The 17597-nt window shown below is 34.4% G+C and overlaps 1 protein-coding gene across 2 annotated transcripts; it reads left to right on the top strand.

The window, feature by feature from the left end:
- The first annotated feature begins 2179 nt into the window (after positions 1-2179).
- LOC145677433 (uncharacterized) lies at positions 2180-13076 on the top strand. Of its 2 annotated transcripts, none has more exons than XM_081747920.1 (2): positions 2180-2906; positions 10985-13076. In XM_081747920.1, the coding sequence occupies exons 1-2, from the start codon at positions 2545-2547 to the stop codon at positions 12144-12146; spliced, it is 1524 nt and encodes a 507-aa protein (XP_081604046.1). In that variant the 5' UTR covers positions 2180-2544; the 3' UTR covers positions 12147-13076. The 2 variants fall into 2 exon arrangements, with proteins under 2 accessions (XP_081604046.1, XP_081604047.1); XM_081747921.1 differs by having other exon boundaries at positions 2182-2906; positions 12822-13076.
- Positions 13077-17597: the final 4521 nt, after the last annotated feature.

Here is a 17597-nt window from a genome sequence, read left to right as displayed (position 1 = left end):
AGAATTATTAGAATTGTTTAAAAGTTATTGGGGGGTGTGCTAGAAGTTATTGGGGATGATGAGGTGGCGCAGAATCCCCATCCCACCCCTACTTTTGCGCATACATATTTATGTTCACAAAATTTGCAGGATACTTACTTATCTTTATATTTTAGCACGGAAAATTGCCATACAAGACCTTTCATTCTACCTATTTCTCGTAATTCCATACATTAATTCATATGTAAAAGAAGTCCGAGTACCTCTTCAGAAATTCGAGTCAGAGAGAGGAGACAGACCGACGTCTATTACCGGTACTAACGGTGGTTCAGTGTTTATTAGTAGTACTTCATCCCCATTTCTACATAATTCTAAATTACTTTAAAAAATAATTCCATTTCAACTTTTGTAAATTAGTAATTTGCTAATTTTGGCTGTTCTTTAGCAGTAAATTAGTACTTTGCTTATTTTGGCACTTGGCTATTCTGTTTGGGGGGCCAGATTTTTCACCTACCTTTTTGCGATATACTATTCCGATGTGAATGTTTTATGGTTTCATACGTTAAATTATGTTACCAACATTAAATTCAGACAGCATATCAGCGCCAGCGTTAGCGAATGAAGGCGAGTTAGAGCCCCGCATGGCATGTTGTTTTCTATATTCATTACCAACAATTGACTTTCTTTCCTCACATAAATCACTTCCACTTACCTTTCCGTTTTGTATAAATCCCCTACTGCCCTAAAAAAAAGGTGTTCGATACTTCCTTGACTACTTGAACATCACTATCAACTCATTTCTTCCACAAATCATCCTACTTTTTGCTAGTTTTGCCCCCCAATACTAAAAAATTGCCTTACTTTTTAGTGCAAATGGAAATTGAACTTAAAAAATCATATTATTAGTTATATAAAGTACCGGCAAATAATTTTAAATTTTTTAACTTCCAAACTCTTTAAAACCTGGAAGTAAATCATAATATATTAAAATAAAGTAATTAGTTATATGGTTCTTATAATTTGGAAGATAAAATAAAAAAATGGAAATAGATTCCTTCCCGGGAATTAATAGGCCAGGGAAAAACCCGGGAATATTCCCATTTTTTAAATTTTTTCCCACCGGGAATATTCCCACTGCCAATCACTAGTCACGGCCAGCGTTGCCAGGTCTCCTGATTTTTCCAGGAGATTTCCTGGTTTTTAAAGTTATCTCCTGGTCTACTGATTTTTTGAAAAAAATGTTTAGATTCTCCTGGTTTTCTGTATCACCCAAAAGCTCTTTGTTTCTCCTTTTAGCTGCAATTTGAAATACTTTTTGGTTTTCAATACCTATATAATTTTCTTGGTTTGGTTCTGCTGAACACGTAGTAAGCTCGTCGTTACCTTGACTTATAAACTTTCCAGACCTGTAAAATTATCAGGAAGTTTTCGATTCTTAGAGTACACATCAGTTAACCGGGCTTTTCCGTTTTTAAAAGACATCCACACTTTCCATTGCTTGCACAACCTTTCTTAGTTCCATTTTCCCTGTGATGGTGCATAGATAAAGACATGCGCGCCGACTACGTGATTGCTCCGGGGCTCTGGCACTCGCACAAATAATCTTGTGGGTGCTGGACACCTACAAGATTTGAGCAAGGGCAGCTCCATCTTATCCTTATAATACCAGTTTATTTTACTTTATCACAGCATAAGTCTTTATGACAGTGTTCATAAAAGACTTTAACTGAAAATAAATGAATTAAAGACTTCCCTGTTGAGACTTCCCTGAAAACATATAACACGTCCCGCCACTGATATACACCCACAAATATTGGAAAGTCGGCGCCGTAGGATGAAGCTAGTAGTCAACCAATGCTTGTGTCATTGGTGATTTGAGTGGTGTTACGTGTGTGTTGGTGCAGTGTTATTTTAATTACTAAACAATAGTGAACAAGGAGGAACTAGAAAAAGAAACAAAACAGTACAGCGCTACAAAGAAGAATGAGAGTCTGCTGGAAATTTGCGAGGGTGGTTAGCAAAAAACAGTAAGAGCAAGTAAGACGTGTAATGATCACATATCTGTTGCTTGGGGTGATGAAACTGATTGGTTCATTGTTTGTCTTGTAAAAAATAATCTTCCTAATTAACATCTTTTGATAGTAAGTTATGTCTCCTAGATTTTTCCTGGATTTTGGATAGAAACTTTCCTGATTTTTTGAAAAAATGGTTGGCAACACTGGTCACGGCTCGGCGTGGAAGCTGGTTACACCTCTCTTCGCATACTTAACTACTTTATACTTTAAATCATTTGTTAAGTAATTCGCTTTTATAATTTATTATGCGCTTAATACACGTGATAACTGCCCAATGGTCTTTGTTACGTGGGACATTAAAATTGTGAAGAAGAACTTATTGTTTTCAATCTTCATTTATTCTGTATTTCATAGAAATAAGATCGTATGTTTGACTGCAAGTGCAAAGTTGCTGCGAACGATCTTGTTAATCATTTCATTAACACTGGCAGCTTAAAAGACAAGGGAAGTATAAGAACAGTGTCAAATTCTTATTAAATTTGAAGTCATTATGGCTGGTGAGGCATCTGTTAAGTTGGAATTGATGTGCAAAGAAGAAATTGATTATGACTTACCTCAGGAAGATCCACTTGAAGGGAAAGGGTGGACATACGAACTAATGACTGACAACAAAGAATTAGTATTATCTACAACGGAAGGAGAGCAAACAATGGAGAAGGATGCAGCTATGTATTCTTTGGATGAGAAAGTAAACGTTGATACGGTGAAATCAGAATTTGCCATAGAACATCCTGCATTTGAAAGTGGTACAGAAACGCTAAGAAAACTAGTGGTTCAAGGGACTTACGCATCGTACTCTAAGGAATCACAACAATTAACAACAAAAGGTTTAAATTCAGTTTGGCCAGAAAGGTAATATTCAATTTTTCATAAAGTAATTGACTCAGATTAATAATACGGATACATGGGTTCGGAAAGTTTGTAGGTTAAAAGCAATACCCCATAGACTTATTTAGGTATTGGCGGTATCTCGATCGTAAATTACTAACCTGTAATTTGGAAATGACATGGCACTCATACACTAACTGTATACAAAATTATAACAATGAGATCGATACCATCGCTACAAATCTTATGTAGTGTGTATCTTGATAAAATAATGATTCTTTATTATTAAGTACGCATTTCTCACTAAATTCTTTATTCTTGTATATATTTATAATATGGGTGCTCGACGATAGTGTTCTATTTATATAGAGACTTAGGTAAAATAACAGATCGTGAGAATGAAATTTATCCTAAAATTTTCGAAATTTAAATGTGGAATTGTTATACTGGAACACAAACTATTTACGTTTGTTATTTTATTCACGATTTAGCTCGAATGAGTCTAGCCTCAACTTTGCGGTGGGCTTCGAAAGACATTAACTAAAAACAAAATAAAAGAGTATTCTATCCAAGAGTGGATGTTCATTAATCGTAGATGAGCATACATAAATTCATTTCATACCGGTACTCGTTTCTTTCAAAAAAGTCGAGTTTTTATATATTCAACAGTCATTTCTGGGATATGGACATCTATTTCTCCATACAGGATCACTTTAGGGTCCTATTGCACGTAGGCGATACAAAACTTATTGTACAAACAACACTAGTCAATATGTGCTAGATGGTCAGTAAAACAAAAAGATTGCTATGTAAATTAGGGCAAGCCGAAGGGTGTTGGTACGGCTGGAAGCAAAGAGGTGCGTCGGTTAGGATCAATTGGGTGAACACAAATAAGTATGCACGAAAACGAGAATAGCGCAAAACACTGTATATAGCATAAGCCTACATATCATACGTGTTGAATGTTTATTTGTACGTTCCTAAAGATATTATGAGTAACATCTGAAATCCTTTCATTGCTTGCATATTTGTGATCCAAGGTAACACAATACATTAGGAACGTAAATTTCTTACATATGTGGACTCCACATAGGTAAAACTCCAAAACATTTTTTCCCTGTCATGATTTAGGACATTGAATTTGGTTATTCATGTCGCTTCTAGTGATGGCTAGATACTTTGTGAAAGAATTTATGTATAACATACACAATACGGTGTTACTTAAAATGTTATTACAAATTAGTTTACTAAGTTTTGTAGTAAACCTCGACCAGTTAATGTTTTGGTCTTGTATACACATTCATACCTTAGAGTTTGTATACTTCAAAGTGCTTTTATGCAAGACATCAGAGTTTTGAAGAAACTGTAGGCTTTGTATCATTATTTGGTTTACCATAACTGGGGAAAAGGAAGTGTTAAAAAAATGTTAAAATTTACTCTCTCTCTCTCTCTCTCTCTCTCTCTCTGTCATCACGTTAGAAGGATGAAGCTCGTTTTGTATACTATGAGGCGTGTTTTTTAAGTAAGGTCCGTTTGAACATAAGTACACAACGAAAGGTTATTTCAAAAAAGTGAATGTATTTTCAGAAAGTAAATACTTTACTCTATTTTTCGACATAGTTGGCAAGTTTGTTCAAGCACTTATCATACCTCTCAACCAATTTCAAAATACCCTCTTCATAAAAACTAGCCGCCGCTCCGACAACCAAGAGTTCAGTGCCGTTTTGACATCGTCGTCATCATTGTAACGATTGCCACTGAGGTGTTGTTTGAGGTGGAGCAACAGATGGTAATCGCTCGGGGCAAGATCACGACTGTAGGGTGGTGGTCTAAAGCTTCCTAGCAAAAGCTGTCCAACAAATCGTGGGTTTGACCTGCAGTGTGAGGTCTTCCATTGTCATGGAGAAGGACAATGCCCTTTGTCAGCATGTCGCGTCTTTTGTTTTGAATCTCTCTGCGTAGCTTTCTCAGGGTTTGGGAGTATGGTTCTGCATTCATACTGGCTCCTCGTTGCATGAAGTCGACCAAACAAACACTATGTCTATCCCAAACCCAAAACACCGATGCTATTATTTTGCGCTGGGACAGAGTCTCTTTGGCCTTCACCTTTACAGGCGAGTGTGTGTGTCTCCATTGCATGCTCTGTTGCTTCGATTCGGGCGTGATATGCGAAACCCATGTTTCGTCTCCAGTTACGATCTAACTCACTAAGCCGTCACCTTCTTCGTGATAACGAGTCATGAACTTCATCGCACACTCAAATCTTCGGTTTTTGTGGTCCTCTGCTATGAGTTTCGATACCCAACGGGAGCACAGTTTCTTAAACTTTAGGTGTTCAGAAACAATTTTGTAAAGCACTGATCTCGAAACGTCACGAAATTCGTTTCAGAGAACTTTTAGTTTGATGCGCCTGTTTTCACGAACCCTCGGTTTAACTGAAACCACCAAATCGTCTGTAATCGTAGATGGGCGACCGGAGCGGTCCTCTTCATGGACGTTGTCACGGCCATTTTTGAATTCTCGTACCCACTTACGTACTTTGCTTGCACTCATAACCCTATCACCGTACACTTCGCAAATTTGTCGATGAATTTCTGCAGCAGACAGGTTTTTTGCTGACAAAAACCGTATCACTGAGCAAACCTCACACGCGGCGGGTGACTTGATACTCTTAAACATTTTGAAAGCACAGAACATAACCGTCCAGGTCAGCTACGGGGCTGAAATTGAGCACACTTGTTCCCGAGGCATGTCGGTACACGACGCACGCGCTCGTTGTGGTATGCGGAAAAAGTCCTAGTATCTACAACAAAACGGACCTTATTTGAAAAACACGCCTCGTAATTTATAACAGCAAGTTAACATGCATTTATGACTAACAGTATGGAAGAATGAACTATAGAGTTGAAAGAGCCTACAATTTTACGAAAAGTAGAAATGAGGTATTATTCAAATATATCCGCTATCAGTATCGAATTCATAGTTTTAAGGTGAAGTAATTCCCTTTCATTGGTATTGATTTTTCTCAATTTTTATTATAATTATGATTAGAAATGGCAATTGTGTCGGCAATGGATATGGAAATTGCAAGAACGCTGCTTTTCTTATTTATTCTCATCAGTTCCTTATTTCAAAATTTTTTGTATAAGCATTCTTTTTTCCTCAAGCTATGCTATTTCGATTGATACATGGAAAGATACAAGCTTGTACAGTATTATAAAAGTTATATGCCAGTTTTTGAACATAGCATACAAGAAATATAACTGCAAAATATACATTACTAGTAGTAACGTATTGAGTAATCCAGGACAATACACAATTATTCCACTGATGTATAAAAATATTTATAACAATTTTTAGGCATCAGTGCTCCCTACAGTGTCGAAACACGTCTCTAATAAATACAAAAGTAGGAAATAATTTGTGACTCATATCTTGGTCCGTTCCTTCTTTAAGATCCTCCAAAATTTAAACTCACTTCACATATCTTACAAAATGGCGTGATTTCAAATTGTAACCCCTATGCTTAAAGACGACCATTCGCCATTAATGTACCCAGATTCAAAACATGTTACAGATATAACGATTGGGAATATTTTTTTTTTTTTTTTTTTTTTGTAGCTCATACCTAACATATTGTTATCTTTCTTAGTTTGTAGAAAATAATAGCTAAATATTTCACTTATTAATACCGATAACATTATTTGAAGTGAAACCTTAGCTCCTCAGAGCGCGTAAATGAGAGGTCAAAATTTTCAATAGGTAAACAATAGAAGAAATGGATAATCTTAGTTTCTGTTATCTGCGAACATACTTGTATCCTTAATATTGTATCAGATAACAACAAATAATGTGTTCCACTCAGTTAATACGGATACGTTATCCTTTGCGTTGAGAAGCGGAAAAACTATTATCAACCACAAGTTCGATAATATTTCAAGAATAAGAATTACAAACATTTTCATAACATGTTTCGAATTTATACCTTTTAATTACAACCATTCTACAACCAATAATGCAGAGTGAATAATTTATTGCTTTTAATTTTTAGTAGACAAGTGTAACAAATTAAGAGTTTGTGTTTTCTAGAATTTAGAAATTTGTAAGATTATCCCTAGCCGCAAAATACAAAGAAAGCATTTCGTTCTATTTCAATCGCCTTCCGATTCGAAATTTGTTTGCGTTGTCCTGAGTCTATCGTAGAAGTATGATTTGGATATCCTGCTACCCCTAGTAGAAGAGAGAAGTAAATCGTGACTTTTTTCTTTTTTGGAATGAAGGAGGAAGTGTAAATGTCCGTACTGACAAACAATGAAGGAAATATTGATTGTAGCATTAAACTTGTTTCAAATTTTTTGATCAGAACGAGTCCTACTTTGATTTTAACTGCAGACGGTATAATTTTGAGATCATTCATTCATTTTAGGCATATGGAATGAATTGAGATTTTATTTAAAAATATAAAGGAACGTAAGAATTTCCCAGGTACAAAAACTAATAAAATACCAATCATTCTATTTAAAACATGTTTCGAATTTTAACAGCTAATGGCAGCTGTTTTGCTTCTATCTCCAGAGGATGTAATCTGAGATCAGGTCTTTGTTCCTAAGTGAGTGAAAAAAAATTGTTACTTTGCTTTTAGAGTTTAGGCAGACACGAGAATGGCCCTAAGATACAAGTCTAGCAAAATTTTTCATTTTTCATTTAAAAATTGCTTTAGAATAGAAGATAAGAAAAGATTTATCAGTACAAAATAACTACGTAAGGTATTTTTTTTACCAAATAGAATCTTAATACCTTTAAAAAAAGTGTCCGACATTGTTTGTTTTTTCTCTCTCCCTCTGTGGATTTCCTTTAAAAGAAGATTGTCATTATGACTACGAGTCTATTTCAAACCAAGGTTAGTCTCAATTTTTATTCAGGGCAGCAGCATTTTCTCAGACAATATCCTCCTAGTACACTTAAAAAGGGTATTTTATTAACGGCTTTTTTTCTTCTATTTAGAACTCTTTTAGGTCGACATCATCATTATTATTTAGATTGATTTCAGAGCGATGTTATGTCAGTTTTCATTGCGGTGTACTGTTTTACTCAGAAAATGGCAAGAAAGCGTTATTTCTTTCTTTCTTTACTTCTAAATTAGCCCTCCTCAGTCCAGATTAAGAATATAATCATAAATACAAAATTAATAAGTACTTCCCGCGTTTCGAACAAAAGTTCCATAGTAGCATAGAAAAATATACCTTGTAAGCGACATATCATTCTTTAATGCAGGTTTATTTACAAAAGCACACATATGGCTATGAATCCAATTTTTTATAAGAGAAAAGATGTAAACTACTTCAAGAAAAACTAATCCCATTGCCCATCAGTACCCAAGGGGTGCCTCAGAGGCACATTGGTCATCTTAATGCTATTATTCTTAATAGATAATTCGTCCCGTGTCCTGTGCTCTAGAATTCTTCTATCCCTTTGAAATACACCCTGTGATTGTGTTTACTAAGCATTTTTTTACTTTACCTCAGAAAGAATAGCGTTATATTTTATACTAATGTAAAGGCCCAAGGAGTGCCTCTGGAGCTCCTATTTAAGTATCCACTTTATTAATTATTTGATACTGTTCATTGTTTATTACCATTCACAATTGATTTCATAGCAAAGTAGTGACTAGCCTTTCATATTAACGACGAAAAATACAAATGGTCACGGTGAGTTCAGGTAGCTAGTATATCCAGCAGGGATTCTCGGAGGCACCCCTGGGGCTTTTTAAGGTTAAAATTAGCATGGGCTTTCTCGGGTTAAGTATAAATTACTTTTGTAGTTTTTATGTTGTAATGTTTTATAAATGTCCAGTGTTCATGATGTTCTTCCAAGGAAGTAGAATGCTCTATATAAGTAAAGATGCACGTTCGAAAACTATAAAGGCCTTATTTGAAAAAGAAATGATAAACATGGTTTGCTTCTCATTAGTTAATTCTTAAGTCCTATACTACTAGGTTTTTTGCTGTTTTTGATGTTGCATGTGTTAAAACACCCTATACAAGTCTATAAGTTAATTTGAAATTACATGGATTTACAGGATAATTTCACAACATCCGCTTGAAAAGGTAGTTTTCTTAAAATTTCTGGTATGCTAGCAAGATTGCGATCACTTAACTGCATCGGAGAATATATAATGAAGTTCTATACATTACATATTAATTTTATATCATGTGTTAAATTTATATATAAGGAAATATAGGGAAATTTCCCGTTTTCATGTCGTAAGGCGTTGATCACTTTCTGACTGGTATTGAATAGAGATTTTATGAAAGATTTCACCTTCCTACAATAATCCACTCGTCAGATACATTGCTTTCCGCCTAAGATTTAAATCTGTTCTCTTACTCGTAGATTCTTCATTCTAATGACAGTAATGAAAAAAGAAAGGGAGAAGTTTTTTAGGTAAGATACATGTCTGGTTAACTGCAGTGTAAAATCTAATTTCAATCGATTTACTCATTTCCGTAGCTAATGCCAAATTAATTAGATGTCGAGTTTGTTTACTGAGATATAATATCGTCGCAGGAAACTTAGAGGAACGTAACTTCAAAAATGCGGTTTTCATTTTCTTCATGTTTGGACACAATTTCGAAATCCCCACTTGCTGTAAACGGAACGTAACTCCATCCGTTCTTGCCGATTGTCGGTTGTAATGTAGCTCAGTTTCCATCGTATTAAATTCACATCTTTCTAAGAAAACATATTCTTGCCTTCTGGCTTTTAAACCTACGAAAATAGAGTTACATTCCTGTGGTTCTTATGCGACGATATGCAGATTGTTCATCTTCTCCCTTTGAATATTGTATTTCCCAAAACACTGATGCAAAAGAGAGTCCCAACAAAATATAATTTTTCACGTAAAAATTTAATCCTCTTCCCGTCCTTATGATAACCATTTGAATGAACGTTACATGATAAAATGCTACTTAAATATAGACACTCAACATATTAAATATTTTATTTCAGACAGTTCAGCTCCTTGTCTTATGTAATGCGATGCATAACGCTGTAGTGTGATGCATAACACATTTCTTGCATTTTTTGCTATTCACCGTGTATCATTTATCTTTAAACGCCATTTTAACTTTTAATATAATAAACAATAATGACTGAAGTGTTTCATAATGCCTATAACAAACGCGGGCATTTTTTGAGAAAAAAAAGTTATAGCAGGTTTCCAAACTGAGTATAGAATTTTGATTTCTCCGAACAGAATTACACCAGGTTATTAGGAATTTAAATTCAATGTATAGAGCAGAAACGTACAATAGAATTAATAATAATCTAAGGGTGACGAAGGTGCTAATGCTTGCCCACATTACCTAAACGAGGACTTCTGAAATCATAATGTCACGTATTTCAAATAAACAGATAAAAATTACAAGAAATATAATACTCGCCGCCTCTCAATAGTATTTACTTAATAAGACGGCTAAAGTGTGTATCAGATGTAACCGCGTAGCTACTTATCAATAGACGCAAAGATTGCATTACGTGTTAAAATTTACTATCTCATAGTATCAGACCATATTAGAAACACACGTAGAGATTACTATACTGATTCAAATGACATACTTTGTGCAATATTATAATTTTTTTTAATCCTTTCCTTTGTTTCTTTGTCATCATCACATTTTCTTGTAGCTGCAATTGCAACAAGTTCTTGCGATTGTATAATTTTGTGACACAAAAATTAATAATACATAAACATTTGACTGATAATAAATCTCTATTTTCACTGATAAGAATGAAATATTTATTCCATAGCACAACAAGCAGATCATATACATACGTTAATATGTACTAACTCTGATGTCGTATATATAAATAATTGTACATCATTTAAAGCAAATCACAAACTTTTGTTTCGAGAATAGAGAGATCTGGAAAACCTCCATAGTTTTCGGTTCCATATTTCCCGTAACAACAAAAATAATCGTAATTTTATCTTGAAATATAATGAATTATTTCATTTGTTTGTTACTTGTTAATTAACTCAATTCATGTTTCCTTGTTTATTGAACATGTTAATGGCGCTACAATGAATATGACCTTCGTAGAGAAGACAATACGTTTATTATATTAAAAGGAGCAATTTCTCATCCAAATGAGAAATCTGATCTTACGAAGCAGTTCGGCAAAGGAATTATTTCGTCATATTTATCAAGTAATATGGTAACTCATAAAAGTAAACAGCGTCATACGTACCGAAAAAGTGATAAACCCAATACTCAAATTTTAACTTCTTCACGTCAAAAGTCCATACATACAGCTGAAAAATCACACCGTTACGAACAGTGTGGTGAGGGATACAGCGTACGTTCAAGTTTGCCTACACATGTGTTAATGCACAAAGGAGAAAAATCTTTTACATGCCTAGAGTGTGGAAAGGGATTTAGCTTCCGTTCAAATTTGGCTAGACACATGTTAATCCATATAGGCGAAAAACCTCACACATGCAAAGAGTGTGGTAAGGGATTTAATCGAAGTTCAAATTTGGCTACACACATTTTAATCCACACAGGAGAAAAACCTCACACATGCAGAGTGTGTGCAAAGAAATTTAGACACCATTCAACTTTGGCTAATCACATGTTGACCCATACAGAAGGAAAACCTCACACATGCAGAGAGTGTGGAAAGCGATTTAGTCACCATTCAACTTTGGCTAATCACATGTTGATCCATACAGCAGGAAAACCTCACACATGCAGAGAGTGTGGAAAGCGATTTAGCCAACGTTGGTATTTGTCGAGTCACATGTTAATTCACAAAGGAGAAAGTCCTCACACATGCAGAGAGTGTGGTAAGGCATTTATTCAACATTCAAACCTGGCAACACACATGTTAATCCACACAGGAGAAAAGCCTCACACTTGCAGAGAGTGTGGAAAGGGATTTGGTTACCGTTCAACTTTGGCTGAACACATGTTAATCCATACAGGAGAAAAACCTCACACATGCAAAGTGTGTGGTAAGGGATTTAATGGAAGTTCAAATTTGGCTGCACACATGTTAATCCACACAGGAGAAAAACCTCACACATGCGGAGAGTGTGGAAAGAGATATACCCAACGTTCGCACTTGACGAGTCACATGTTAATCCACACAGGAGAAAGATCTCACAGTTGCTTAAAGTGTGGAAAGGCATTTAGTCGACGTTCACATGTGGCTAGACACATGTTAATCCACACAAGAGAAAAACGTGACAAATGTGAGTAGTTTGGAAAAGGGTTTATGGTACCTTCAGCTTTGGCTGATCACAAGCTAATCCACACAGCACAACAACCTCACACGAACATGAATTTGCCTTTCACGCAATTTCTACAGCTGACACAGCTTATTTTTGTAGAACTCAATCAAACTCCAAGGATTCAATTGAGCATTATTCCATTGGTGTAATGTAGAGAATGAAATATCTATTTCAAGTAAACTAGAACCGAAAGCAGTTGACATATAATTGTAAACTTTTAAACCAAGTGAGAGTGTGTAGAGTTTTGTTGGTTCGTTTGCTTTTAAACTTTGGGGAATTGAATTTAATGAACGAGACTGCAAATAGAAAACAAGCTTAACTAGCAGTGATTTAAACTTATTATAACTGAGCTGTTCAAACCACACATTTTTTTTTTTTTTTTTTACAAACTTGAAGTACCTGTCCTTCAAAAAATTTAACAAGTTAATTTTAATGTCTTTTTTAACGTTCTTGTCATTGAATTATTAAGAAGTTACCATTAAAAATTTAGAGATTTCAAACCTTTTAATTCATTCTTCCATATGAAGTATTAATGTTTTGAATAATTGTAAGTGCTTGTAAAATATTTGTTGCTTTGTTTGTGTTTTCTGTGTTTTTGGGAAGACTGCAGTACTAAGCTAATTGATTTTATTCTTTTCTATAAGTCTCTGAGAACTACTGATATTAAGCGAGCTTGTTGACGTAAGATATTGCTGAGGAGTTGTTAAAGCGAAAGGTGGTGAATATACCACAAGTTTGATATGTGAAAAAAGGACTGGAACAATCGAAAAGTGTTAATAGGAGACCAGACTTTCAGATATTAACAGCTGAACAAGGAAACACTATTTATAGAAATAATATAGTAGTCCTAATGACGTAATGTACGACATGGATGAATAAACAATGAATGAATAATTCTGTACATAAGTTTCCATTAGTCTAGTTCCCAATATCTGGTGTTCTCAGATTGTAACACATATTAACTAATGTGTCTTAAAACTAAACATAAACTCTTTCGCCACTACTTCTTTCTATCATTTGATCGCTTGCACCTTATTATGCAATGGCCTGCATAATGACAACCTGTTTACTAGAAATATAAGTTGATATATGAACTTGTGTTAACGTTTATGTAATTCGTTACATATTATCACTTATCAAACTTCCAAAAATATGGTATTAACTTAGCACGAAAGTGTATCTTATGAACATGATTGATCGCTGTTGGGCCGATTATCTAATTTAATAGTGTTCACCCAACAGAGAAAAATTTTATTATTTCTTATTATGTGTTCGTTTTCTTTATTAATACCATGCATTCCCTGTTTATTTATTGTACTAAGAAGTGTCAGATCATAGTTTTGTCATTAAACAACAAATAAACCTGAAATAATTAGGAACGAGCTCTCCTTTAGAAAAGATCTTGTTTAGATCATATAAGCCCCACGAAGTTCTAGGTTCACGTACACCCCCTCCCAGCGGTACTCGCTGTTTCAAGTCAAAGCAGAAACTCATGTGATTCATATCTCACTCGAGGCTGTTGATTCGCATCTCTCATAACGTTGGTGCTAAAAGTGATGCAAAATTAGAATCCAATCAAACAACAAACCTTGAATCGTGGTGATTAAAGTTTCTAAAATTGTTGAGGATCTAGTTATTTACCATATCGAGAAATATTTAGTATTTGCGTAAATTGTCAGATCTCGACTTCAGATATTTTGAATCTTCTTCGAACAATTTGTTCATATTGATTTCTAGGCTGATCCTGGCATTACGTAAGTAAACAGTAAAAAAAAAAATGTAAAGGCGAGCCTCAAAAATGAAAATATTAAGGCTGATAACCATAATCAGGATACTCATTACGATTTTTCTCATCTTCCAAAGTAGAAAATCATATTTACCTTGATTTTTACGGACAACAGGCCTAATTAGAAAGCAAGAATATCTGTCAATAATTTATTACACTTCTAACTATAGTAACGTGATAACTTGGTTTGCCATGTTTTACAGAGTGTGCTGTTTTAGAATTTCCATCAATGAACTTTCCATAATGTATCATTGCCTGTATTAGTACCTATGCAAATGAAATGGATTATGGTATGTAGGTCAAACTATAACACAAGCATTGAAAATAAGTGTTGGTTTTAGTGAGAAATTTCTCTCAGTTGACAGAGCTAATCACAAAAATGGATGTTTTTCATTTGCTCTTGCGATATGGAATTCAGTATTTTATTTCAGGACACGGGGATAAGGCGAATCGTAGGACAGCTAAGAAAGAGGTTATAATTCTTTTCGGTTTTCTTTAGTTGCTTATTATTAATATACTAGTGAAACTAACAGAAGGTAGCAGTACACTCTCACTAATTACTACAGGCTACCAGCTGGCAGATGTATAACTGGGTTATGAGTTGTCAACAACGTTCTAGTCGTTATTTTTTCAGGACTTAAGTTCAATACCTTTCTAATTCAGTTAGATTCTCAATTGCCGCATGATGCTCGAATAAAACGGGAAAAATTTTATTACCGAAGTTGCCACGCTAACAGTTTGGCTTAGCGGAAGCTAAGTATATATATATATATATATATATATATATTAATGAAAATGTTCAATGTACACCTCCTTACTTATGTTGTGTATTCGCACGGAAATTTGTAGAGGCAACTTCAGATTTTGACGCTCTTCATGTGGCGAAAAAAAATTATTACAAAAAACTTATTTGCTGAAACATTATGCAGAGTCGGAGGTGAACTTCTGGTAGGAAAATCTTTTTAACTTATTGTATAATACTTCTAATACGAACAAATTTTAATAGGAGTTGTTGAGCAATGCTTAACACGAAGAATATGCTACTCCTTCTGGAGTTGTAATAAGAACTGAGTTATAAAATTCTGTACGGTTATGTATTTATGAAATATGATGAAAATTACACGACCAGTTTCTACGAATATTGTCAGAAAATACCCCTATTTATAGTTAATCCCTATTCTGGTGTGGTGACAAATTCCACACGATAGGGCTATTACTAAAATATTTATGAAATATGAACAAGTTATTCGCAGCCGGCGTACAGTCACAAAAAAAAAAAAAAAAATACGACTCGGCGCACATTGAAGGATAAGACCCTAAAACCCGGACAAAAATCGAAAGAATAAAATTTGAAAATACATGAAATAAAATCCGATAACTTGTGGGTCTTGTAAACAGAAATTCCATTATTAAAATATGAAAAGAACGTAAATAATAATTATTGAAATTATTTATTTTTTCTCGCCATGCGAAGTTAAATTAGTGTAGCCACGCGTACAGTTTTTGAGGTATTAATTTTAATAATTATATTAAGGTCATCATCAGCAAGAGCTGTTTTGTTTTAAAGGGCACTGATAGAAGTTTTAATCTTCTGATATGTGAACATTTTAGCTCTAAGTCTTGGTGGATAAATATATAATAAAACGTCAAGAGCTTTTGCAAGAAAAAGATATAAGTGTTTTAGCTAATGTTGTGATTCTGGTTGATCAATGATTCCTTTTGCATTTGAAAGTTCAAGAATAAAATTTTGCCTGAAATTGCGTAAAGAAAATTAATACATATATATATATATACATATATACCGGGTGTCACGCCTATCATTGCAACCTGAAATATTTACAAAATGACTAAAAGTGTGACAAATCTAGTTACGTAAGAATGTACTAATTTCAAGGCCTATAAAATTCTGTAAACAACAAGTTCCCACAGAGATCCCATCATAGGGCCCAGGGGCCAACTTGAAAATTTCAAATGAAAACACCCTATATCTAAAGCAGATTCTAATTCTGAGATCAAAACTAACCAACTATTACTTGAAGCAATTTTTCGTTGTTCTAATAGGTGCCGTTGTAATCGCAAAAAATGAATAGCGTCGTACGTACGTCTCCTAACTGCGATCTCAAATATTTCCGAAAAGACAAAAGATGTGACAAATAAAGTTATTTAAGAATGTACCGATGTCAGGGCCCTATAAAATTCTGTTAACTACAAGTGCTCCCAGGGGTCTATCGTAGGGCACCGGCAGAAAACTTGAAAGTCTTAAATGGAAACATCGTATTGTTATTGCAAATTCTGATTCTGTGATCAAAAGTAAACAACTTTTACTTGAAACACTTTTTCGTTATTCTACTAGATGGAGCTGTAATAGCAAAAAAATGGATATCACGTTGCCCACTTTAGGCTGACAAATTAAATACCTCGAGAAATACACTTGCAATTTAAGTATGTGTCCAATCATTTTAAAACATCTATTCAATTAACATAAAATTAATTGTCTTCATCTTCCCAAAATTCCAAATAGGAACCCTTTACATTAACGCAGGCTCGGATGCTGCGACCAAAAATACGCAACTTTTAGTTTATATATTTTTTCGTTGTCCTCCTAGATAAAACATAATTCGCAAAAGTTATAATAATATAATTGTATGTCATCTGAAGTTGATAAATCAAAACACGGTTCAAGAACTGAACATGCTGTGTGATGTTGGTGCTAAAACTTGCAAACAAATAAAGCTATGAACATGCTTGTAATAATATTCTTCAAAAACTATGATTTTTCTGTAAGCTTGTAGACACTATGAAAGTTGATAAACTCTAGTTTTCCGTTGGGATATAAAGTTTCAATTGATAATCGAACATAGTGTCAAAAGAGAATTAAGTTATTAATTTTTTTCGTGTTTATATAGATATGTATAAACATGAGAGGTAAAAGTGAAAGTGGACACGTAATGTTGATCGGTGGATCTATTAAAGTTTAACAGGTCATCATCAATTTGTTGTTATGGTGATGCAGATGTGTATGATTATGATTTCATTTGAAACTGCATGTAATTCCATCTGAGAGCTCAAAGTAAATATGAACATGTGAGTTGATCCGTAGATCTAAGAGAACAAATGTGCTCTTATAAATTTAGTGTAACAAATAATATTTGACAAGAAGACACATATGTCTCCAATATGTCATGATCTCTAAATTCTTATGGTTGATTGTAAATTACGGTCCAACAAAGTAGAAGCCATTAGATATTGGTAGCAGTGAGCATTATTACAGAGAACATCTGAACACTCAAGCTGTATTTCAACTGGTTGGTATTAGAGCTCTCAAATTAAAGTTCTAACTCACACGGTGATACGAGGATGGGGCAATCACCAAAGGTCATGTGCTGAAGTAAGAGTAATATTTAACGAAAAACGCGTTTCACACAATCCCATTTGGAGATCTACTGTTGAATGCATCGTAAGACGCTTCGAGGAAACGGTAACTATAAAGGATTGTTACAGTCCTGGTCGACAAACAGCTTGATGTTGTAGTCATTTGTTGAACATACTCAACTTAGCATTCATAAAGCTGCTGAACAACATGACGTTAGTCACATTTCTGCGGAAAGAATGAAGAAAATAAAGTTCCACCAAT

The sequence above is a fragment of the Thermobia domestica genome, unplaced genomic scaffold (assembly GCF_964235325.1).
Source record: "Thermobia domestica unplaced genomic scaffold, izTheDome1.hap1.1 HAP1_SCAFFOLD_864, whole genome shotgun sequence".
Lineage (NCBI taxonomy): Eukaryota > Metazoa > Arthropoda > Insecta > Zygentoma > Lepismatidae > Thermobia > Thermobia domestica.
This window is presented reverse-complemented; position numbering and strand designations above follow the sequence as displayed.